Source organism: Triturus cristatus, chromosome 6, assembly GCF_964204655.1.
Source record: "Triturus cristatus chromosome 6, aTriCri1.1, whole genome shotgun sequence".
Taxonomy (NCBI): domain Eukaryota; kingdom Metazoa; phylum Chordata; class Amphibia; order Caudata; family Salamandridae; genus Triturus; species Triturus cristatus.
This window is the reverse complement of record NC_140589.1, coordinates 156434393-156460194: the sequence shown is the minus strand read 5'-3', so window position 1 is coordinate 156460194 and position 25802 is coordinate 156434393. Positions and strand designations below refer to the sequence as shown.

General features: G+C 47.5%; 1 protein-coding gene across 2 annotated transcripts in view; it reads left to right on the top strand.

Moving 5' to 3' along the window:
* The window catches only part of LIN9 (lin-9 DREAM MuvB core complex component), a 490456-nt gene that overhangs the window by 355235 nt on the left and 109419 nt on the right, over positions 1-25802 (top strand). For both annotated transcript variants that reach the window (XM_085610417.1, XM_085610416.1), the window contains 2 exons: positions 20216-20296; positions 21892-22017. In XM_085610417.1, coding sequence (XP_085466543.1) covers positions 20216-20296; positions 21892-22017 — 207 coding nt within the window. The remainder of the gene's footprint in view (positions 1-20215; positions 20297-21891; positions 22018-25802) is intronic.

The window sequence follows — 25802 nt, the reverse complement described above, 5'->3', positions numbered from 1 at the left end:
AAATCAAAACTTTTATAGGGAGCATGTATATACTCAAAAGGCATATATCAAATTTAACAGCCATGCCTTAGTCATCACTTCATATTTATCACAACATGCCCAACTCCAGACCAATTCTGACAATCACCCTTAGTCATTGTGAACACTAGTTCAATGGTTCAGTACTTATCTATATTATCAAATATTGATTATCAATAAATGAATTTCCATCATTGCCTCTTCTGTTGCACCCCTGATATTAATCAAAGAAACAACAACACAATGCTTGCATCAGCCTGGCACCATCAATCCTAAGAGACAATAATATGAGTTCGTACTTGACAAAGGGTCAGATGAAAATGTTTGAACATAGAGACCTCTAAATGAGGGGGCGCTGATATCTATAATCATCACATAGACAAGGCGTTTTATTCTTTAGCGTCTGCTGATTTTGTTCCACTCAATTGAGTCATTCAATCCAATCTGACCTGCCTTCTCTGAGAAAATCCATTTCGCCTCTTTTCTTGCCAAAATTGAGTCAAAATTGTATGTTTCACCCACCACTCTCTCAAGTACAGTCCATCTCAAATCCCTCTGGTCGTGATGTTTCTTGTTAAAATGTTGCACCAATCGGGTTGTCAATTTTTTGGCCCTAAGAGTGCTCAAATGTTCTTGTATGCGTACTTTCACCTTCCGCGATGTTAAACCAATGTAATGCAACCCACAGCTACAGGACAACCTATAGATGACATTAACTGTGTTGCAATTACTAAACTTGTTCAAAAACCAAGTTTTACCATCTTGCAAAATTACACTTCTAGTGACCTGAGTGAGGTTGCAGACTGAGCAACCCCCACATGGGTAATGACCCGATGGAAGATTGACTAATTGTGTTGTCATGGGTGTGCGGGTGTGAACAAGTTTATCCTTTAAATTGGGTGCTCTTTTGAATGCGAACCGTGGAGGTGGCATCTTACTGGAGGACGTATCTAGAATAGACCAGTGTTTCCTCACTATCTGCCTCATTTTTGTCGAAAGAGGATCGAACGTTGTTACTACAGGAAGGCACTCGTTTTTCATTCCTCTCCAGCAAGACATCACGTGGAGTGTTTAAAGCACGTTTCCTGGCTTGCTTAATGGTTTTAATTGGATAATCCCTTTCTTTCAACTTGGTCACCAATTGTTCTGATTGTTCCATAAATTTGCAGATTGTGACTCAAGCTATTCCGGATGGCCACAATGCAGTAAAATTTGAAATTTGAAATCCTCTCTGGCTGCACGGAACCCGTTTTTGAGATCAGGCAATTAGTACAACTGTGACTCTTCAGCGCAATGCCTGGATGAGGTCTACAGTCTTCTCCAGGGATTTCCGGGCATCTCTAGAGGGATGCTATTCTATGGCTCTTGCATTTTTGTTGCGAAAGCAGACACAACCTGAAAGGTTTTAAGGAAAGCAGGGTCATAGCACGTTCTTTGGGCCTGTCTGGTCCTCCAGACACTTTGATCAAAATGTTTTTCCCCTTCTAGACGAAGGTAGTGGTTTCCAGTACCACCAACTTTAGGCACCTCTGTCAGTCCAAGAGGCTCCCCAGTCCTTTTGTGTGTCCGAGGCCACATCTCACAAAGACAATAACCGAGTGCTTCAAGGACAATGGACAACTCCGTCCTCCACCCCTCTAGCTACCGCAGCTCCAAAGACTCTTTTTTGTGTCCTTCACATCACCTGGATGGGGGGGGGGGGGAGGGGTCAGGATTTGGCATTTCCTCCAAGGGTGGCAAGCAATGATATCAAGCAGTTGGGTCCTCCAAATTGTCAATCGGACTATGCCCTCCCATTTCTTTCTGTCCTGCTGCACCTTCTACCACCATCTGGATGGCTGATAGAGGAGCAAGTGTCTGTCTTGCCGCAGGGAGTACAGACCTTTTAGGTCAACGAGACCATAGAGAGGATTCTGGCCTTGAAAGTATGAACCAGCCACTTCTTTGCACCAAAGTACAGTAGCTTTCATCCAATTTTAGATTTCTGCCTTCTCAACGCCTTCCTGTGGAAGTACACATTCAAGATACTCATACTACCCAGGTCCTGTCTGCTCTAAACCCCAAAAACTGATGTAGTTTCGTACCTGCAGGACATTCCTTTCCTCATCTCTGTCATACAGGCCCACAGATGCGACCTGCAGTTCACTGTAGGTCAGGAAAATTTTACGTTTTCAGTGCTCTCTTTTAGTCTCGCGAGTACCCCTCTAGCGTTCACAAAAGTAATGGTGGTGGTTGAAGCGCACCTTTTGGAGGTTGAGGGTAACTGTCTGTCCCTACCTTGACAACCGGCGTATGAAGTCTGGCTTGCCCAGGCAGTTGTCCACTTCCAAATGATGGTGAACCTCTTAATATCGCTGGGGTTTACCACCAGAAGTCACACCTGACTCCTTCGCTGACGCGTCCGTTAATTTGAGCTATTCTGGATGTGGTACAGTTTGTTGCCTTTCACCTGGAGTGTAAAGTCCAGGACATTTTGGCTGTGATTTTTTTTTTTTTGTAAACCTATTTTATTAAATCCCAATAGGACAGAGAAAACAGTCCACAGGGTGTTGTGGCTAGAGATAATGTCCATCTCAATATTCAACTCATTTGAACACAATAAATGCAGGATAATCCTTCAGTATCTATTGTCAGTCCACCTGTCGAGGAAATAAGGGACTGCACACCCGAACCTGGTGCCCACCCTCATCTCTGTATACTGCAGTGTGCGCCAGTGCACTTTATCAGCCCTAAATCCCACCTGTTGTCCCTGTGCGATTAACACCCAACAAATCCCCTCCCGCTCCCCCAACCTCCTCCAAACCCCTCTCCGTCCCCACCCCCCAGGCATGCAGCTGATTCGTCAAAGGATCTGTACTTGGGCATTGGTCCGTCCAACAATGTATCGTTGGCTCTATGCCCCTGATCTCTGGTTAGCGGTGCAATTGGATGAAATGTTTACCGTGTCTGCCTTTTCCAGCAAGTGGACTCCCTCAGGGCAACAAGGTAACCCTGAGATCATTCTCCCGCTAGCGGGTCCACCCCCTCATGGTCGTCAACAGCATCGTCAGTCGGGTGTTTCAACAGGTCCATCAGTGCCACCCATGCCATCTCCAGCGTTTTTTAGTTCCCAGTGCGGTGGGCCATCTGCAATTGGAAGGCCCCCTCACAATCCGCCCACTTCACTAGCTCCCTTGTCCATCGTATCACACTTGGGCCGTTTTTCGCTTTCCAATGACTGGTGAGTTCCCTTTTAGCCAACACTAACCCCAGATCTATGAACTTACTAGTGACTTTATTCCTGGCATTCTGGGGAAACCACTGCAGCAAACAACAACCTGGTGTCAACTCTATCTCCGTCGTGGCCACCAACCCAGTTGTCACCCCCCTCCAGAACTCTCCCAGATGTGGACAATCCCAGAACATGTGGACATTCCCAAAACATGTGGAGAAGCCCTGCACCCTCTAAATTACATCTTGGGCACACAGTCCGTGCTTCAAAGTACTCATTAATCTTGCCCGGGGTAAGGTACGCCCTGTGCAAAACATAGAAGTGAATTAACTGGAAGCGTGTATTCCTATAGCTCTTCCAGGCCCTTTCCACAAGTTCCCCTCAGGGTTTCTCGTCAATAACCTCACCCAGGTCCTCCTCCCATTTGAGACGTAATGTTGTTGGGGGTCGCCGCATTCCCCGAGTGATACGCCTGTATAGGCAAGTGACTGCTTTGAAAGTACCAGCCGCCATGACTACATATTAACAGGCCAGGGAAGTCTGGGGTTCCGCCAATGCTTTCGGATGGCTGCCGCCAGAGCGGCATGTAGCAGGAAATCACCTCTTGAGAGGTCATGGCACTCCAAAAGATCATTGAAAAGGAGCAAGGTATTGTCTTCAAATAGATCCCCTATAGTAGAGATCCCAGCCTCACTCCATAATCGCGACCTGCCCCAATCCCCTCCATGCGGTAGTACCTCACAGACAACCAACGGGATCTCGGGCGCATATGGGGTCCGTACCTGCGCTCGCCTAGCTAATCTGTTCCAACACTGTCGGACCGTTTGTAGGTCCGAGTGAACCGCTCTCTCCCTCATGGGCAGAAGCACCCGGAATAGAAGGCTCAGGCTCTGGTCTGGACTACCAAGGTATTACGTATTTTTGAGCCTTCCTGCCATCCATTTCGTGTACAACTGTAGCTGTGCTGCATGATAGTAGGCCTTGAAATCCGGCACTGCAAAACCCCCCTCCGCCCTGGGTCTCATCGTAGTGGTAAGAGCCACTCTCCGTCTCCCGGTATCCCACAAGAACCCCGTGAGCATTTTATTGAGTTGAGCAAAGATCTTAGGTGGGATCCAGATTTGGAGCGTACCGAAGAAGGCCTGGGTAATGTAATAATTTTCACCAATGCCACCCTTCCCGCCACAGATAATGGAAGGGTACCCCAGAATTCAAAGGTGCTTTTGGTGCTGCGCACAGCGCGTCCTGTGTTACCCTCTAGAAGATCTACATGGTCATGGTATATCCGAGTGCCCAGGTAAGGCAAGCACCTGGTTTCCCAAGGCACGCCCTCTGCTTCCATTGACCCGTCTCTGCCCGAGCATGCAGGAAAAAGGCACGATTTGGCCCAGTTTACTCTGAGCCCCGCAACTCTCCCCAGGAGACCCAGAAGTTCCTTGGCTCCCTGTAGGGCCCCCTCTGAGTTGGCCAGGAACAGTAGGGGGGGTCATCCGCATATAACGCTATGTGCTGTAGCTGTCCCTCCACCACCAGCCCCTGATAATAGCAGCCTGACCTGGCGTGCACAGCATTGGGTTCCGTCGCCAGCGCGAACAACAAGGGTGACAGCAGACAGCCCTGTCAGCTACCCCTGCCCACCATGCAGGCCTCCGAAATTAACCCCCCTGTTCGAACTCTGGCAGTGGAATTTTCATACACGAAGCGGTCTCCCAAGCCGAATGCTCTCAGTACCCTAAATAGATATGGCCATTCTAGGCTGTCAAAAGCCTTCTCAATGTCGACCATAAAAATGCATGCTTCCTCCTTGCAGTAAGTGTCCGCCCCCAATATGCGCAGGAGCCTATGGACATTCATCGCCTTGTTCCTGGCTGGGATAAATCCTGCCCGATCCACGTGAATAAGCATCGGCACGTGGGCTATCAGCCGACTGGCCAATATGCGACAGGTTTTAAGAGTGGGACGATTACCGCTTCCCTCGTTGAAGCAGGAAGACAGCCCTCACGCTTCGCCCTGTTATACAGTGTCACTAGCCGTGGGGACGAGACATCTATGTATGTAGAGTAAAACTCCACCGGGAGCCCATCCGTCCCTGGGGTCTTATTCCTAGCCATATGCTGGATGGCGCTACGTACTTATCCAACCTCAATGTCTCTACCTAAGTCCTCCGCCTCCTCAGCATCAACCGTGGGAAGCTCAACGTCGGCCTGGAAACCCACCTCGTCTTCAGCCTCAGGGTCAAGTCTGCTCTGGTAGAGAGAAGCGTAGTACTCCAAAACCTGAGCGTTGATGTCTTGTTGGCCATAGAATCCCTTATCCCCCTGCCCCCTCAGCTCCAGGATCGACCTCCCTCTACGTGCTAGGTTGGCCAGCCAGGCCAACAGTCCCCCAGATTTATCCCGTTCTGCATGTACCCATGTGATGTATGCCTTATAAACGAAGCAGCGCAGCTTTTTTATGTGCATCGCTAGGGTTTCTCGAGCCGCAAGAAGATCAGCCTGCCTATCAATTCGCTCCGGCCTCTTTCTCCAATTCCCGGAGCTTGCGCTCCGCAGTTTGCACATCCCGCAGCAGCACCCTCCGCACTCCAACCATTTCTCCAATGCAGCATCCCGTAACGACAGTTTTAAAGGCGTCCCATTCAATAAGTGGACTCGTCGCTGTCAAAAACACCCCAAAACACTGGATCTTCCAATGCCTCCGGTCGCAGGCGCCAACTAGGTATGGTGGGTGTAACCTGTAGCCAATCTAAGGACAACAGCAGCGGGTTATGATCCAGATATTGTTCTAGCTAAATATTCGCGGAGTGTGACCCCCACCATGCACGTCTGGGGAGGTAAACAACGTTTACCACAAAACGTTTTCCCCCAGGTAATTACAACGCAGTTGTTACAACGACCGCGTTATAATTCCGCATACCATTACTCCGCAAGCCGGAACAACGTCTTGCGGAGGGGGGGGGAGAAGGTGTTGGATTTAAAATCCAACACCTTCCCTACTGTCCTCACAGACTGGAGTTGGAATAGTAAATTATACTTAGGCTGTCCGGAATTCGGTTTTAACCGAATCTGACCGACAGTACACTACCGGACGAAAATCAGCGGACTCGGTTTAAACCGAGTGTCACTGATTTTCGTTGCTGTTGCACCACTTGGCCACTTGATGGAGCCAAAGCATTATAAACTGTGGTGCCTGGCGCCGAGGTGTCAGGGGAAAACAGTGCATCTGGGCCGGTCAGGCACACGGGGAGCTATGGTGTGAATGGCCCAAGGGCAACACCAGGCCCCCTGCCTGGCTCACATGGGGGGAGAGAAGCTGTTGTGCTCTGCTGCCTTACTGTGGCCGGCCGCACCCGAGTACTTCACAGGTCTTTAAAAAGACCATTTACTTAACAAGGCTTTGATGTTGTTAAAGGAGTGGGCGAAGGGGGTGGGCACCGGGGAAAGAGGCGGCATGCTTACGTTTCTTGCACCACTCGCGGGCTAGTCATATCTGGTCTCTCACTCGTCTCCTCTGGCTCAGCTTTTTCCTCGCCTGCAGCTTTATAACCTCTCTCTCCTGACGCGCGCTCTCTCTCTCGCTTGTGTTTTGCCATTCCGTCTCTGCACAGTGCTCGCTCTGTTATAGTGGCGGCAGGATGGCTCAGTGAGTTAGACGGTGGTCTCATCTGCCAGTCACAGGTTGTACTCCAGCCAAGGGCAACTCAGGCTTTCGTTCGTCTCAGATTGGTGCGTTGTAATCATTAAGCGGGATAGCATCTGTTAGTGTTACCTCTTACAAATGCCACGAAGCGCTACGTAAAAACATTATTCATTGCTTACAACTATTATTTAAGTTGAGTAGACACTGTATGAAGTGCAATATAAAAGCGCGTTATTCAGTGGGGAAATAATAAGAGCAGTGCCTAGATATTGTTGGAGGCGTTTGAAATGAAACTTATTGTCAAGTTAAGCTATAGAGACCCATAATGAGTGGGTGGTGGCAAACATTTGCCACGCATTTCATGGGGTGTCCCTCACTTTGAAGTTGCATAAAAGCGCGTATTATACCTTGGTCAAAGCAACAACATTTATATAGCACACTCTACCAAGTGCCTTGTTTCTCGGCGCTCACAAAACGTGTTATGACAAACCAGGCGCGCAACACCCATTGGACTCACAGGGCTTCAGCCCCCCCCCCCCCCCTCGTGTGTGGCAGCCCGGGATGAGACACCTTCCCGGGCAAAAAAGCAGCCGCACCCGAGCACTTTACAGGTCTTTAAAAGACCATTTGCATGTTAATGAGGCCTCGCTGTTGTTTCACCCCTTCTAAGAGCCCCTGCAGCTCCACTCTGCCTATTGCTTAAAGTTCAGCCCCCCCCCCCGAAATTTTTGCTCAGCCCCATCCCCCCCCCCCCCCCCCGAAATCTGGCTCTAGTTGCGCTTCTGTGACAAACGAATTCACTTTTAAAAAGATGATATGTTGAGTGAAACATTGGACTTTCAAATCGCCCACAGACCTCTGCAGTAGTTGCAGCACCAGTACACCGAGGGTTCTCATGTTTTTTTCGCCTGAAGGTGACTTAGAAAGTGTGTGCTGTGAAATTAATTCTTGTGATCTTCACGCCTGCTTGCAAAAGCCAAAAGCCACTGCTTAGTTAGAACTTTCACCAGCAGATTACGTGCTGATAGCGCAGATAACGCTCCCAGCTACAAGCAAGGCCGGCTTTAGCGCTGGTAATGCCTGTCGCGATAATGTTTTTGGTGCCCCCACCAATTACCTCTTTTACAGATTGCCTCATGAACTGCTATCCCAAAAGGGTTCTCTGCGACAAAAGCAACCACCCACTGAGCTATATATCCACAATAAATACGTATGATGACGTAGGAGATGCTTTCAAGTGCATGTACCTTGCAATCGGGGTAAAGTGGTGGCTAAATTAATGCTCCTCGAAGCCGTGGCTTAGGGTATGAAGGGGTGCTGTCCGAGGACGCCTCTTTACTGTTCACCCTCCCCCATCCCCCAATCTAGCTTTGACCACCTTGGCAACTCAGCCGCAGTACCGGACCCACGTGCCATGGATGGGTGGCTGACTAAATGGGTGAGCAGCTGTATTTCTTTTGCACACCCTGCGGTCTGACCAGGCCTGAACTACCGTGTGGGATTCCAAGCACTGTCTTCAGTTTTGGGGCTAGTGGCCCTTGGATAGCGCTCGGTGCTAGTGGGGAGGAGGGGGGCTGGGTGCTGCTCTCGCTCTTCACTACACTCTTCCTTTCAAGATCTCCCTGGTTTTGGGGGGCCAGTCCGCAGGTCTTGGCTGAAACTCCTGACAGGTGATGACACCTTCAGTTGTCTTGTGTTTTGGCAGTAGCCAATAGGATGAGGACGCCTGCTGGCTGGGAGGGCCCCCTTTTCTACTGAAGCGAGTATGTGCTTCCACAGAGCAGGTTTTTATGAGGGGGGGGGGCACATTTGTTAGGTCTATTGTAGAGCTCAGTGGGCGCTCGACTGCATAATCACCCATCTAAGCAGGCTATTATTCAGTTTAAGTCCCCATTGGAGCCCTGTAGGATTGGTTAGAGGGGGTGGGGGTGGCTGGGTGAGGCGCACACTGATTTTAGATAAGACTAGAAGATCATTTTACGAGCACACAACTATCTCTTATTGGCCTTAAATTACTCCGACCTCAACTCAACTTTGTGGTTGTCCCTTGGGTTGCATTTTATCGAGCCTGGTCGCCATTTCAAACGTCTGTCCCATGGGTGGGTGGGGGGGGGGGGGTGTCTATTCAACATGCTCACCAGGCAAGCAGCCCAGTCTTTGGCCTGCGGATCGAACTGATCTCCAACATGCACACTGGGCTAGAATGGTGTGAGGATTACAGATCTGTGCACCATACACACTAGGCCAGCATTTCACCCTTTGGTGTGAGGGTTACACAGATTTGTGCAACATGGCACCCTGGGACAGTATTTCAACCTGTGGCTCGCAGGTTCCATCGCTCTCCACACCGTGCACACTAGGCCAACATGTATCCTGTTTAGTCTGCAGTTTACAGATCTGTGCACCATGCACACACTACACCAGTATTTCAACCTTCGGCTTTCATGTTGAAAAATTCTGTGCTATTCGCACACTGGGGAAACTTGCAACGGTTACGAGTTTAAAGTTCCGGAATAATTTTGTAAAACTGTTATTCCGGGGGAAAAGTCTTCGCAAAGCCCAACTTTTGATAGTGAATCACTTACAGGAAAAACACATGAGCTAAATCCTTCTTTCCAGCAAAGTTTTCCACTCTTTCCGGCAGTCACAAAATGCAAACGTTACATTGCTCCTCAACCCATATCTTTTCGGAGGGCACACAGCTTTGCTCTCTGGTGTACCAGAGGGCCGCACTGATGCCTGCAGGGGGGGTAGGCTGGGACAGTGGGGCTGTAAGGTGGGTGTAGGGGAAGCAAAGCATGTAAATCTAATTGCTGAATTGAATTGCCCAATGTGGAACCATAAAACCTGGGGTCCATGCCTGCTTCCCCCCAGTTGACCACATTGTGTGATCCTAGGCTAGTGATACTCAAAGCAGGGCCCGAGGACTGCATGTGGCCCTCCTACCTTTTACATGCGGGACCCTGGTCTACAGCTGCGCTGGGCTGCTTTTTATTAGATTCAGCTCTAACATTAAAAAGATGTTGATTAGATAGGTAAGCATTTTTTGGAGGTTATTTGAAGTTTAAGAAAGGAATTAGCACCGCTCAACTTTAGGAACATCCACATTTTTACAGCCATCTTGCAGCAAAAGTGTAAAATGGTCTCTTCAAAATTAAAGTGTATTTCAGAACTGTTTCACTTTAGTACATCAGATTATATCAGTGCACTGAAGTCTTGTTAGGTCTCGCTTATGCAAAAAAAATCAAGTGCAATAACAAAGCCCCAAATACTTATTATTTTGTTTTGCTAGAGGAAGTCTTTTTCTTAACCCCATTTTTTTGACTTGAATATGCCCCTTCGGCCACACTGCAATTTCATCTTAGCATTAAAAAAAATTCTCTATGTATATTTATTGACAAACACTGAGTGACCAATTTACGCTTTCATTTAAAACCAGCATTTGCAATGCAATAGGTCTCGCATTTACGCGAGTTTGAGCTGTTGACATTGCAAATAACAATGCCTTTTATTTTTGTTTTCGTTTTTAAAACATAAATAAAAGGCTTTGTCATTTACAATGCCAATAGCTTAAATAGCTTAAACTCGCATAAATGAGAGACCTATTGCATTGCAAATGCTTGTTAAATCTGTGCTGCAGAATCAAAGGACAATGGAAAGTATTTCATGACTGAATTAACTTCTGAAATGTAGAGCAGTATACAATTTCTGAAGAAAATGGAAAAAGCAATAATAAGAGCGAAGCGTCACATAAACACCGGTAAAACACTGTTTCAGTTGATTTTTTTGGCGCGAAAATGAGTAACCACTGAAAAGCACTGTTTTTTTAAGGTATGGAAATCACTGGAAAACACTGAAAAAACACCACCAGAATTTACCAAAAATAGAAACTGAAAACAGGAAAGCCTAATTATACTATTGCAACACCCAGCGCCCCCACTCCGCAAGTCGTTGTTACGACTTGCGGGGTAATGGTATGCAGAATTACAACGCGGTAATTATAACGACCGCGTTGTAATTCCCTGCGGGGAAAAAGACTGCGTGATAACGAGGTATATTCGTCTGGGGAACATAGAATCGAGTCCAACTGAACATGCAGTTCGTGTAACACAGAGAAATAGGAATAATCCCTCTCTTCCGGGTGGTGGGCCCTCCAAGTGTCCGTCAACCCCCAGTGTTGTTGCCAGTCATGACTGAATGCTGCAAGTCTGTGTATGGGAGCATCTGGGAGTGTAGGTTGAAAACGGACCAGGATTATGTCAGTAATAGTTGAAGTATCCCCCCCCCCCCTTCCCCGCCGCAGCACTGACCCCGTTAACATGGTCGCCAGCGTCCTCGAGATGCATCCCCTTTCTTCTGCGTTAAGTGAGTTTCCTTTAACAGGGTGATCTGTACCCCTTTCCTCACTAGATAAGCATGTATTTTATGATGATGCATCATAGTGTGCATCCCCCTAACATTCCAGGAGATGTATTTGATTCCTATGGGGGGTCCCATTGCACGAACCCTGTCAGTCCCCCAACTTACCCTCCCCAGGACAGGTTCAAACCAACAAGTCCCCATCCAAAATAGCATTGTGAACTTTAAGACACGAAAAGTGGTGAGGCGTAGACTGTCCCTGTTGGACCCAGAACCTCCCTGGCCATCCCCCCACCCCATAACCTAGGTGGTGGTCCCATCAGTGGCTCTGGTGCCAATAGTCTTTTGCCACCACATGGTGGCCTCTTCAATATTCAGCTCCCATCGTCACGACAGCCACTCCTCGTGTATCTTGGCGTGCGAACTTCAGATTATACCATCCGCTGTTTGGGGTGTTGTGAGAAAGTGCCATCTTTCTTGCATGGTATGCCCCCACTTTTTGCTGAATGTACTTTGACTGAGTGTGCCCTGGACTCCTGCCAATCAGGTGCCCAGGGCCTATGTTCCTTCCCTAAAACAAACCAAACCCAAATTGGCAAACCCTGGACACATGTCAGCCCCTGGTAAATGGTACCCTAGGTACCCAGGGCCTTGTGACCAGGGAAGGCCTCTAAGGGCTGCAGCACTCCTTGTGCCACCCTTAGAGGCCCTGTACCCTAACACACACACACACACTTCCTTTGCAGGCTGAGTGTTTGGGTACAAGACAAAAACAAAGTCGACATGACACACCTCCCTGTGTGCCATGCCCATCACCTACACTGCCATGGCATACATCAGCCACCCCTCTAGCTGGGTGCCTTATGCCAAAGGTGTGGGCACAGGAGCAGGAGCCCTTTGCCCCTACAGTGCCCAGGTCCATTCCTGGGCACTGTAAGTGCAGTGCTGCCATTTAAAAGCACATGGTGCTGAGAGCTCGTCAAACACAAGCTCCACAGCACCATAATGGCAACACTAATGACTGAGAAGTTTGGTATCGAACTTCTCAGCACATTAAACCCACACTGATGCCAGTGTGGGATTTAATGTACCAAGCACCCCAGAGGGCATCTTAGAGGTGCCCCCTTAAACCTAACCTACAATCCACGTCTGCTCTGAGGCTGACTAGGCTGCCACCCAGCAGACATGTTGCTGGACCACTGGGTAGGAGTGCCCCTGCTCTCCTGGGCCTGCAACAATGCACATCCTGGGCGAGGTGCTAAATCTCCTCCCCCAGGATGGGCAGGGGGAAGCTTCAAAGGCATGCCGCCTCTGTGAGCTTCCCCAGGCCCCTGCAACCCCCCCACTCTGGCGGGAAGCTTTGGCCGGAAACCCCAAATAAGGACAGGGTATGTGCCAGCCTGCCAACCCCACCCCTCAGGTGGGGGAGGCGAGGTGAAGCACATCTCCGGGCTCTCGCCATCTTGAAGATGGGGAGCCCTACCCTATCAGGACTAGGCTACTGCCCCCCTCCCACAGGAGAGAGGCAGGATAGGGGGTGTACCCACCCCAGGACAGGGATCCATTGGTCCCTGCCCTTCACCTACCTGTAACGCCCCTAAATCTAGTATTTAGGGGCACCCTGAACCTTCCTTCCCCAGATTCCAGATTCCGAATTTCGAAGAAGAGCTAGAAGAAAGAAGACCTGCCCTGCAGCTGCTAAGAAGAGGAAGACATCAACTGCTTTGGCCCCAGCCCTACCGGCCTGTCGACCCTCAAACCTGCTCCTGCTCCAACCCGGCATCTCTTGTGGCCAGCAACCTCACAAACCCCGGAGGACCTGGCTACCTTTTGACTATAAGCCCACTGGTACTCCCATGAGTAGAGGCTCTACTCAAAATCTACTTCTAATCCCTGGCAGCAGCCCGGAACCGCGAACCCAGCTCACTCTGCACCCGCCAAGCCTGGCCTGTGTCGGAGTGAACAAAGACCACGAGGACGACCCCACGGCGACTGTGACCCCGAGTCCGGCGCCCAAGGACCTCCCTCGACACTCCTGAAGAAGCCTGCAGCCTCAGAACCAGGTGCCCCCCCAACCGCGATCAACAGAGGGTAAAATTTCCCGACACCAAAAGGCACCCCTGTACCCCGGCGCCCTGCGACCCCCTGTGCCCAATCCCGGGGTACCTACCTATCCTCCAACTACCCAACTTACCTCTCGAAGTGGTGGTGGCACCTGAAGAATCCTCATCCCCGAGCTTGCAGTCTTTTTCTAAACCGGAGATTTCCCATTGAAATCAATTGAGCGCCCGAAGGCTCAAAAGCCCTCTGCGCCCAGCCGCCCGAGTGGCCCTGGCAGTGAAAACTCTACACCTACCTACTTCCCCACTTGCCCTGAGTAAGTGACAAGGAGCCCAGCTCCCACAGTTGCGTGGCTTGCCAGTCAGCAGCCACCAACCAAGGCCCCCCTATCCCTCATAGGATAACATTGGGCCTAACTCTCTCTCTGCACCCGGCCGCCCTAGAGTCGCTGAGGGTGAACCAACTGTACCTACCTGACCCTGGGGGACCCCTGAGTCTATGCCCAGAACCTCAACTCTGCCAGTCGAGTACTTACCCTTGAACCGATAACTCTATTTTCCTTATAGGGTAACATTGACTGGCTTTTTCCTGAAATTTCTTCTAAGTGTGGACTTTTCAAATCTTAAAATATTCACCAAAAATCAGCCGAGTAACGAAAACGAAATTACTCACCTGCTCTTAGGTGAGCTCCCAGTGCTGGATCTTGGTGCCCAGCACTGACTCTGAAAAATACTTACAACTGTACTTACCCATAACTCAATTTTCTTCCATAGGGAATCATTGACTGTTTTTCTGTGAAATTTCTTCTAAGTGTCGATTTCTGCAATCTTTAAATATTCTTCTAAAATCGTATAATATCTGAAAACGTAATTACTTACCTGTTTTGGATAAAAGTCCCAGTACTGAGTCTAGGCACCCAGTACTGGATTACAAAAGTAACGAGAACATACTGTACCTGCAACTTGAATTTTCTTCCATAGGGAATCATTGACTGTTATCTTTGAAATATTTTCCAAGTGTCAACTTTTAAAATAGCTAAATATTGTTTAAAAATCATTACAGTAATTAAGTCGACTTTCATCACTTGATTCTGAGTACTGACCCAGGACTGAATCTAGGATCCAGTCCTGGAATTCCAAAAGTAATCTAAGAAGTAATCTGTTCCAAATAACTTGAATTTTCCATTGAGCTCAATGCATTGTTGTGTTTAAAATAGAGTTGCCTATTGCAACCACTTGTAACTGTTTACAAAAGTCAATTGCATATTGCAAAAGTATTTATATGAGACATCTCATTCTGAGAAAGTATATTTTAAATCCAAGTGTTGGTTCTAAAATAAAACAAGCATATATTTTTTATATATAAACCATTGGCCTAGAGTTCAGTTATTGAGTGTGTGAGACCATTTGCTGACTGAGTGTGTAAAACAAATGCTTTACACTGTCCTCTGATACTGCCTTACTGCTCGACCAAGCTACCACTTTAGAGAGTAAGGTTATATCTAACTTTAGCCTCTGTCAAACCCTGGGGGACTGTGGACTCTACACCCTGTACCTATTAAGGAACAGTATATACAGAGCCACTTTCTCACAGGTGTGAAATCCGGCAGTTCAATCTCAGAGTCTCCGTTCGTGCTACTGGGACACGAGCTTTCAGATCTGCCCTTGCCATGGTCGCTGTTAGTCGAGTTCGGACTAGCTTCCCCATGGCTAATCTCCGCAACGGCCTGCGGCCCTGTGTCTTTCTAATTGGCGCCCCGTTGGTGTAGGAGCCCTCGGAGATCACGGGGGAGTGACCGATGTCCACCTTGCGCTGCTCGTCGGTGAGATACCTGCTGCCTGTGTCTGCCGTGTCTCTAGCCAGTGCCAAGCTTCCTGCGAAGCAGTAAAGAAGTGAGTTTTGGCGCCATCGATCACCCGGAGGTGTGCCGGGAACAACATAGCATAGGGAATTTGCAACTGGCGCAGCCTCCTCTTGAGTCAGGAAGGAAGAAGGTTGTCTTTGTACCTCCCTGGTGAAGTCTGGGAAGATCATCACCCTGGCATTTCCAATGTGCAAATTCCGTTTCTCTCGCTTGTTGCAAGAGGTGATCACTGTCCCAGTAGTAAAGCAGCAGCACCACCATCGGCCGAGGGGGGGCCCCAGGTTTGGGCGGTCTAGTAGGGACCTTGTGGGCGCGCTCGGAAGTGCTTTGAAGGAGGTACGCCCCTCCGGGACCCACTTCCTTTTTAAGCCAGTTCTCCATAAAATGCACTGCATCGTCCCCTTCCTCTCGTTCCGGCACCTCCACGATACTAAGATTGTTCCTGTGGGAGCGCCCTTCACTGTCTTCTGCTCTCATTTCCAGCACCTTGACCTTGGCTTCTACTATTTTCAGAGAATGCTGTAGTGTGGTAACTGCCTCCGGGACCTCCTCCAAGGCTTTCTCGTTAAGTTTCACTTGTTTCTTGAGCTTGCGATGATCGTCCTTCAGCAGGTTGAGATCCGCCCCTATGGAATCCATCTTTGTCTCCAGAGCTTCTCTCGAAGAAGTGATGGCCTGCATGATATCCACCAAAGTGGGGCCCTCCGGGGCGCCATCATTCCACCTCACCGCCACCTCGTCTTCATCATCAGTGTTCTGCCCCTTTTCCTCCACGTGCAATACAGCTAACCCCTTCTTTCTGGACACCCTTCCCATAGTTAGTGGGTGCGTAGGTTCGCAGGGATCTCTGATGCAGCAACAGCAAGGAACTCCAAGCGTCGGTGTCAAGAGCAGCGGTAGGGCGGGCCAGACTGCACCTCCAGACCACAGGACCTGGTTTCGGAGACCTCTTCCACACACAGGCCTACGGCGTGGAACACCAGTGCGGGGGAAATACCTCCCCACTGTTACCGCCACCCTCACAGGGCACCCTCAACGGAACTTCCAAGCAGAGCAGCGCCTTCCCGCAGTGTTAATGCCCTTCGCGCACTGCTTTATCAACTCTCAAGCGGATCCAGTGAGCTCTCACCCTCTCGTTGTCAGCCGTTCTCCCTCCTGCAGTGCTCTCGGTCAGGGTCCCTCATGGCACAGGCCCAGCACACCACCGCCCACCTCCGCTCCAGCAGCACAGTACTCTGGCAGTCACGCCAGCACTCCTTAGGTCGGCAGTCGAAAGCAGGTCGATCTATAGGTGCCACCCCCACTCTGTGCACTCGCAGGCTGCCTCTCGGTGCAACAGCCATCAGGGCCCGGCATCGCCGTCCGCTGCTGCCATTTTGTTGAGGCAACACGTCTCCAAGTCCTGAGGAGCGCGCTCTGTTCTCCACAAATACCTGGGCTCTGCTTGCCCCGGCACCCAGCTAGCAGGTGTCACAACTGCCAAGCGGTACTCGCGGTAAGCGCAATCCGCCTCAGCAGCGCGTGGCGATGGCTGCCTTGTCAGCGCCCATCCGCCATCTTGAGCTCTCGTCGCCCAGAGCCTTCAGGAGTATGATCGGCATTTTCACCGCCGCCAAGGCACCGCCACCCCTCTGAAGCCGCTCACAGCCGGCACCAGTGTTTCCGCTACTAGTTTCGCGGTAAGGGGCCCCACTAGGACATCAGGATCATTGCGGGTGGGGGAAGCTACGGACGGAGCTCCGGTGTCCGCTTCCCCTCACATCGGCGCCTAGCCACGCCCACTCGACATTTTGGCTGTGATCCTAATGTTTCTTCCTCTGTCCTGGATCTCACTGTAGTCAACCCTGAAACTAGTGGGATTGCTGGCCTCCTATATCCTGCTTGTGACGCATGCCAGATGGCACATGTGGGCTCTGCAATGGGATCTGAAGTCCCAGTGGGCACATCACCGGGGGATCTGAAAGACTGTATCCAGATTTCAGAGGAGACTGCAATAGATCTGCAGATGCTGCTGCTGTACCACAATTAGATCCTTTGCAGAGCCCTCTCCTTACCTCACCGAGGTTTGATAGTGGTGATAGATGCATCCCTTCAAAGTTGGGTAGGCCATCTGGGAGAGGTAGAAATCAGAGACCTCTTTGGTCTGGGGTGAAAGCTCAAATGTACATCAATTAGTTGGAGTTGACGGCGATTCACTTGGCATTGAAGGCCTTCCTGTCCACCATAAGAGCAACAGAGGAAGGCTAGTGCAGGTGCTCCTGGACATCATCACCGCCATGTGGTACCGCAGCAAACCAGGTTGCGGGGGGGGGGGGGGGGGGTGGAAGTGGCTGCCAGGGGCTTTCTTTTATGGTAAACCACTTGGAGGGATCTCTAAATACCAAGAAAGGCACACTTAACCACTGATGTATAGCAGACCACGAATGGCAGTTACACCCAGAGCTTAGTGTAGGGCATTTTCTAGCATTAAGGCTAGATCTTTTTGCCACTGCAGAGAATACATAATGTCAGCACTTTTATTTGTTTGAGTTCCCAAGGAGGCTGTCTCTGAAAGACGCATTTTAAATAGTGGCCCTTGGGACTCCTGTATGCTGCAGCCTCTCTTACCCCGCATTCTGAAAAAGATCAGTAATGACTTGGCCCAAGTCTTCCTAGTGGCACTGGATTGGGCAAAGAGAGTGTAGTACTTGAGGTCGTTGATGTTATCTTGGTGGTCAGGAATCCCTCTACATTATCGGTGTATGGCAGTCATTTGGACCAATTTTGGTTTGGCGTGGCACTCACCAGATTGACCCACTGAATGCCAAGATGTCTGAGATTTTGGTTTTTTTGCCGTTGTCCAATGAAGGACTTACTTTGGACACTGTTAAAGGCTATGTGCCAGCCCTCTGCTTTAAGGTTGTTGGACCTGCCTTTGTTGTTTAAACTTGACATTGTGGTGTAGATTTGTAGCAATTGACCAAAGGTCTTTGGGATGCCACAGTGGGATTTCAATTTGGTTTGTACTTTTTTAATATGTTCTCACTTTGAGCTGATGCACAGTTGTTTGTGTCTTTCGACCCTCAAAACAGTCTTCCTTCTTGCCATAACATCAGCTCAATATGTGAGTGAACTTCAGGATCTTTCTGTCCAACCTCCCTAAACCACATTTCTCCCATATGAGCTGGTGCTGAGTACTCAAGGGTCTTTTTTGCCAAAAGTGGTAACACCAATTCATGTCTGACTGGCTATCACACTTCCAGTGTTTGCTCAAAAGAGGGAGAATGACTACATTGTTTGGACAGCAAAAGAAGGCTCAGTTTTTACATTGATTGCACTAAGGAACATTGGGTAGAGTAAGGACAAGGCAATGCAAAAAAGGACCCTCTGTTGATGGATTGTTCTCTGCATAAAGACCTGCTGCGCACTGGCAAAGAAGCAGCCCCCCCGAACGCATACAGGTTTGTTCCACCATAGCCAAAGCTGCTACCTCTGCTTTGGCATGTGGAGTGATGGTCCTGGATATTTTGCAGGTGGCTACATGGGCGTTGGTACACAGGTTCACAAAGCATTACTACCTTGCAGTCTGGTCAGTCAAGATGGCCATTTGGTCTACTTCGTCCCGCAGGAGTTCTGCTTTAAAGTTTCCGGATTCAGTGTGATGCCTGGGTAATGTTTACATGGCGAGGAATCTCTGGTTAGATATAGTATCCATCACAAAGAGGGTAACTGAAAGTAACTAACTTGTTTTACAAGACCATCAATTTGCAAAAGAGCTACTTTCCTAATTGTTCCAGAATGAGAAAATATTTCAATTTGGTCAGAGCACTGGAGTAACTGGCAGAGGAAGGGCTCTGCCTCCTAGCTACCCCTATCTATAGCCAGGAATGCTTAGCATGGATTTCTCTTAGTAAGTTTAATCATTAACCTTTGCTTTGGAAGTAACTTGATCATACTATAGATTGCCCAGATAGCCATACAAAGAGCCTTAAATAATTTTCTTCCTCTATTATGTTCACCAGCAATCAGGGAAAAGAACTTGGGTGGTAGATTGAAGATTGTATTTGGGTGGTGATTTTCTACACCACTTGTGCAAAACCTGTAAGGTTTACTTGACTTCCAGCCACACAATACTTAAAACTACCAAGTAAAGTGAGCTGGTATGATGCAGCTGAAAGCTCTACTACTGTTAGGTGACCAGAACGGGGGTTCCTGACCGGTCAGCATTCAGTCTGACGATAGTGGGTAATACATGAAGGTAAGAAATCAGTGTGCCTCCTGCCTTTCAAGAAAGGCAGAAGCCAGTCGAGGACGGGACCACCCATTCTAATTTCTTACAGCAGCTGATCAATATCTAATTGGTATTGAATACACTTAAAATCTGAGTGGATAAGGATGGAAGCACTAAAGACGTTTGCAGGCATCCTATGGTTATCGAGCACTGAAATAGGCACAATCTCTGTGCCTGGAGAAGGAGAAATAAAATCTTAGGTTTATTTAGATGGTTTGAATGCTTCACAGTCTCACACACTAGCTACCTCAATGTTTTCCCCTAATTTGGGGGTGCACTTGTAAGAGGCGCAGTGGGATAGAGATTTGATGGTGTCACAGGATTCAGGGTTGACTATTTGACCAACATGCTAATAATTGCCATTTAAAAAGTGTGGTCCCATGTGTTAATGAGTGAGATAGATTAGAAATGTAGCTCTGTTACTCACTGTAGTAGATCCATTCTCTTACTCCATTGACTGCATCATATAACCTACATCTTGTCATTTTATGATTAACCACTGTAATTTATCTTTTTAATTTATCTTTAAATATAGTTAAGACCAATGAGGCACACAGCTGTACTGTGTTAGCCAGAATTAATGTGCAAATGGTTAATAGGTGCTTTTTGTGGTCTCCAAATGGTGATTGTTCCTTTTTCTGCCATCAAAGTGTTTAGAGTTGTCATTTTCAGCTATTCAGTGATTGAGGTAATTTCCAGTATAACTTTCAGCCTCTTTTGTGCCAAGAAACCATTGCTTTAACTATTTCAGAGTATTGAGTATTTCTAAATGAATGGAAATGTTTGTTTGCAGACTAGACTGTCAAAAATTCTAATGATCAAAAAGGAGCACATCAAGCAATTAAAAGAGATGAACACTGAAGCAGAGAAACTGGTAAGCATCTAAAGGTTTGCATTTATAAAGTGAATGACTAATAAACACTTGCATCTGGTGAAGAAAAAAGTTACTATCACAAGACATCTCGGCATTCTACCTCTTTCCTATGGAGGGCTTTTAATTTCAATGGAGTTCATTAGTGATTGTGTGAGGGCGTGTGTAGTTGCGAGTGCCCTTGTTTGATTACATGTGCCCTGAAATATCTTTCTCTGTTTTTGCAGCACTCTGTTCGTTAATACTTCATTATTCACTGACATGTAGCCTACTCTATTTTATCCAGCCATAATTATTTCTCCCTTTTCCAGACATTTGTGAGTCTGCGGCTGGAGAGACTGCATTCTGCTGTGTGTAAATCTGCTTATAAGCACCAGTAAACTTGTTACTGCAGGCTATTAACAAATAAAGCATGTTCAGCTTATAAGTCCACTAAAATACACTTTACCATCCCTATCCTGAAAGTGTGGTCTTACGAGCGCCTGAATTGTGAGTACGTGGAAATACCTAGAAACTATCCTGACATACATTGACCAGTTCCTGGTATTCAGATGACAGAAGGTGTGGCGGATGGGGAAAGCTGGTGGTTTAATAGTGAGGCATGCCGTACAGTGATCTAGAGAGGGGACTAGGGGCGCCAGTATTGGAATTTTTCTGTGTTTCATTTGTACTCTAAATATAAAGTTGCATGTGTTACAGGCTAGATATTCTTACTACTAAGTAAACATTTGTTTTACCTCTTCTTTTGTTGTGGGAAATAGTGGTTTTCTGTACGATTGCCTAAATTGGGAATAACAGTCTCCTTTGCTGTTCAGGCAATAGTTAATCATTGTAGGAAGGTTGGATCCTTCTACCGTGGTTACCCCTACTTTTTGCTTGGTATGAGTGTGTTTCTGATTAGTCTAACTGGAATCCTGCTAATCGGGACCCCAGTCACTTTGCTTCCTCCCTAAATTTGATATGGCTACTGTGGTACCTCCACAATTGGCTACTGGTGTACCCTTATACGTCCCTAGTATATGATACTGAGGTACCAAGAGCATGGGTACCCTGGAGTTCCCCCATGGGCTGAAATCTGTATTATGCCACTCAAATCCTAGCACTAAACCCAAGTTTAAAGATGGGTCATAATACTTTAGATGGTAAAATTATTTAATAGAAATCAAGATCAAATTCCCATACAGATTAGTGAACCTATTGTCTCCTGTCAGAAGCACACTCTACTCTAAGGAAACAGGTGAGTGGCATGCAGATTCCACACACCTCTCTCCCTTTACCTGTCTGTCTCTCGAATTGCCATAGGGGTCAGTGCCTTGTAGAGGAACTCTTCCTCCCCGCTTATCATTGAAATCTGATGTCACTTGGAATAGATTAATGGCTTACAATGTGGTACTTTAGTAAACATGTACCACGTATAGTTGATTCTACATTACTCTGATTCAAGCAATGTAGGCTGTCAACCAATGGCACACGGTCTATGGAGCCTGGGTGTTAAAGTTGTGAAATTAAAACTTACATTTGTAACTTTACTCTAAAAGTAGCCTGCTATCAAAAACTGTTAAGTGCTTAATGTGACAATGTGTCTTGTTTTCTTGTAGAAATCGTATTCCATACCCATTAGCATTGAATATCAGAGGCGTTATGCAACTATTGTTCTGGATCTTGAACAGCTGAACAAGGACCTCAACAAAGTTCTGCACAAGGTTCAGCAGTACTGTTACGAGGTAATGGAGCAGGCATATGCACTCAAATATAGTGCCCTATATGAAGAGTGGACTTGTTCTGTAGTGTTTCTGTAAAGTCCCAAGTACTATCAACCCTGGCTATGTTGTAAGTTGATATCTTGAAACCTTATTTATGTGCCAATGGATTTCCTTTAAAAATGGGGACATTTTCTGAGCTCCCCACCATGTTTGCAGCATTGTCCTAATTTCCCCTTTGTATTTCCAACATGTGCTAATGACCTCCGGGTGTATGAAGTGGAGTTTCTTGGAGGCCAAGTACCTGTAAATGAGTGTTTTATAAGTGGTTCCCCTGGTTGCTATTGCACCATCTAATGAATATTTTATAAGTGGTTTACCTGGTAGTTATTGCTTTAAAATGCTTCAGGGTGCCTCCCCACCCCCATAACACTTTATCGTCTGCTACTATCTAGAGGATACTCGGTCAATTTTCCTGGAGTTTCCATCTTTATTTGCAAGACTCCACCCATTGGGTGTTCCAATATTTAGGTCCGAGATAACGGGATTCATGACACCTGTTTAAGTTTCTATTTACAGTGAAGAGGAAAGAATAGACCCTTGTGTGCTGTGCATGGAGTGCACCATGATGTTTAACATGGGGCATAATGTTAACATGTATGTTTGTAGTTGATCTTTTAATTGCAGAGAACATTACTAGAAATCTTAAATGGGCCTCTGCACATGAACATAAACTGTTTCAACAAGTGTGAACTTTTGAATACCGAGTTTGATGCAATTATGAGTGAATTCCAAGCTTATGCAGACTTTTTTTTCTCTTCTTTTTTTTTGCTTTTCACACACAAGTTGTCCAGTTCTTTTGTCTTTAAAAAAAAATATGAGGACTTAGACTTCTAAAGAAATTGAAGCATACTCTAAAGCAAAGTGGGTACTAATTTTTCAGCGATTACCACATTTATCTCCCAGAAATATACAGAAAGGTATTGTATTAGAAGTTACATTTCTTGGTGTACATGAAAGGGGAACTAAGTGGAAATTAAAGCTGATAAAGCACTGAAAGAAGGTTGAGAAAAACGAATTACTTACCCGTTTCTTGCAAAAATTCTATCTAACTGCAGATTCCTCACCTTGTGAATATCCCCAGGCACCAGAGTAGATCCAAAAGATCTTTCTGGATAGCCCCTACTTGTTGGTAGGTAGTGTTATGTGGCTCCTATTCTACTTCGCTCTGCCTTGGAAGTGACAACTGTAGCCATATATAGATGCCACCTGTTTGTGCTGATATACATTTCTTTCTAGAGACAGTCCATTTTTCAGAGCGTGGATTCCCATAGTATTCAATTGCGCCGGTGTGCAGTTCTGTAGTATTGAGACTTTTTTTTAAGATGGAATACATCCCAGAAGTGGAAGAACAATGAGGAATCTGCAGTTAGAGTATCCACCAGAAAGAGTATTACCAAAGGTTAGTAACTTGTTCTTCTGATGAATACTGGTAACTGCAGAATCCTCACCGTGTGAAAAGATACCAAAGCAGTACCTGCCAAGGTGGTGGATCTGTGAAATGGCTCAAACCAAAAAGTTCTACTGGACTGAATTGTCAGAGTGTCCTTCCCATCGGACCTGGCTGCCAAAGTAGTAGTGCTGGGTGAACTTGTGTTCAGATGCAGACTTTGCGACCTGACAGATACCCACGACTGGCACACTACAGGTCACTGCGAGGGTAGCAGCCATGGCTCTGGTGGAGTGGTCCCTCAAACCTTTCAGAGGTTGCTTCTCTGCTATCCTGAAGCAGATTATAACACAGAGGACTATCAATCTGAATAAGGTCTGTTTCTGCACTGCTTTACCTTTTCTTGCCCCAGAAAACCCCACAAAGAGTTGATTGTCCCCTTGGTGACCTTTGATGCGATCTATGTAAAAGCTGAGCTCTCCTTTTGGATCTGAACAATGCATCTCTTCTCTCACTGATGAGGTGGAGAAAGCAGCACCAAAACAATGATGGATTGTTCTACGTGAAGAGATGTTACTACCTTTGGAAGAAAAGCTACCTTGGTATTTACTACCAGTTTGCATCGAAAGAAAGTTGTGTAGGGTAGCTGAACTGAGAGAGCTTGAAGCTCATTCACATGACAAGCAAATATGATTCCAATCAGGAAAACTGTCTTAAGGATCAACAGATGTAGTGGGCAACTGTGTAGTGGTTCACAGGGAACGCATTTCGGTAATGTGAGGAACCGCTTCAGGTCCCACTGCGGCATCCCAAAAGATTTCGGGCAATCATGTGAACCAGTCCATTAAAGTGCATCACAACTGGTGATTTAGATGAAAATGGCTGACCTGGAAAACACGAAAAAGCAGAAAGAGCTGCCAAATAACCTTTTAGAATGCCCGCTGCCAACTGCAAGATGTGAAGAGGGATGAAGGGGTGGTGATTGACGTGGAAAACTGGGGAGAAATGATTGCATGGTTGGCTGTGGGTCATGGGGAACCATGTGCACAACAGAGTGACTACTCAGAAGGTTACGTGGAGCATGACCAGAGTGTTTGAAGATGATTTTAGGATGGGAGGGTTTTGATAATTGTAAGAATTGCCGTAGTGTGGCCAATAAGTGCACTGCACCAAGCCCCTAACTTGTTGTGTAAATAGGACTCCTAGCTGCCGAGATGAGATCCACTAGTTCGGGAGGGGGATTGAAAGTGACAAAGAGATTGAGCCAGGGCACTTCCCACTGATGTAAGATGTCTTGTGCCACGTCGGATGCAGTTGCCATTCGCAATGCACCTTTCTTCACTAGCTAAGTTTGTCCAACTTGGCATTTAAATATCCTGCAAGGTGGTGTATGATCAGGAAGATGCCTTCACAATTCAACTAGGTCCAGAGGCACAGAGCCACAGATTCCAGGACGCCACTCCGCCCCGCTGTGGTGGAATGGTCTGTGAGGTCCTGGACCAACTTCCTTTGAAAGACCGCAGGATGGCCTTGAATGCCAAAGGAAAATCCTGTAGTGCCTGCAGGTTGATATGAAGACGGGCCTCTGCCAGAGACCAGAGTCCCCATCTCCAACTCTCCCAACTGACCTCCTCAACCCAGTAGGGGCGCATTTTTGACCACTGTCCGCTTTGGGTGGCAGGGTGTGGTGTCTGCGGCTGATCCAATTGTGGTTGAGCAATCACCACTGTAGATCTTTTGCAGCCTTCTCCAATACCCAGATGGAATTCAAAAGGTTCCTCTGTTGAGCGCACTAAGAGCTTATTTCCCAATGCAGAACCCACATATGTCACCTGTCGTGGTCAATAAGCAGGATGCAGGAAGCCTCTGAACCATCTGTAGAGAGATTCAGGCCTGAGGTTGAAACATGGCTATCATAGCCCGAATGTCCTTATCTCATTGGTCTGGATGAAAGGCTCAAAAATGCACCATATACAGAATGGTTCTGAGGAAAGGGAATCTGTGAAGGAATCTGATGTTATCTCGGTGCTTGGATGGTGAATCCCAAAGATGTTAGAAGGTTCACCGTTGTGTACGACTGACTGTGTTAGATCTGCCTTCAGCATCCAGGCATTGAGGTAGGAGAAGACTGGTGTTCCCAACCTCCGAAGGTGCTCTGTGACCACTGACCACCACTTTTGTTAACACCTGAGGGCACTGATGAGGCCAAAGGGGAGCATGGCAAATAAAGTGCATGTAGCCCACTTTGGACCAGAGGTAGCGTGTGTGGGCCTGAAAGAATGAATTGGAACTTGTAAAGCACATGGCTACTCCATGGAGTCTCCTGGCGCTCCGCGATGTGCAGTGAGATCACCTAGTC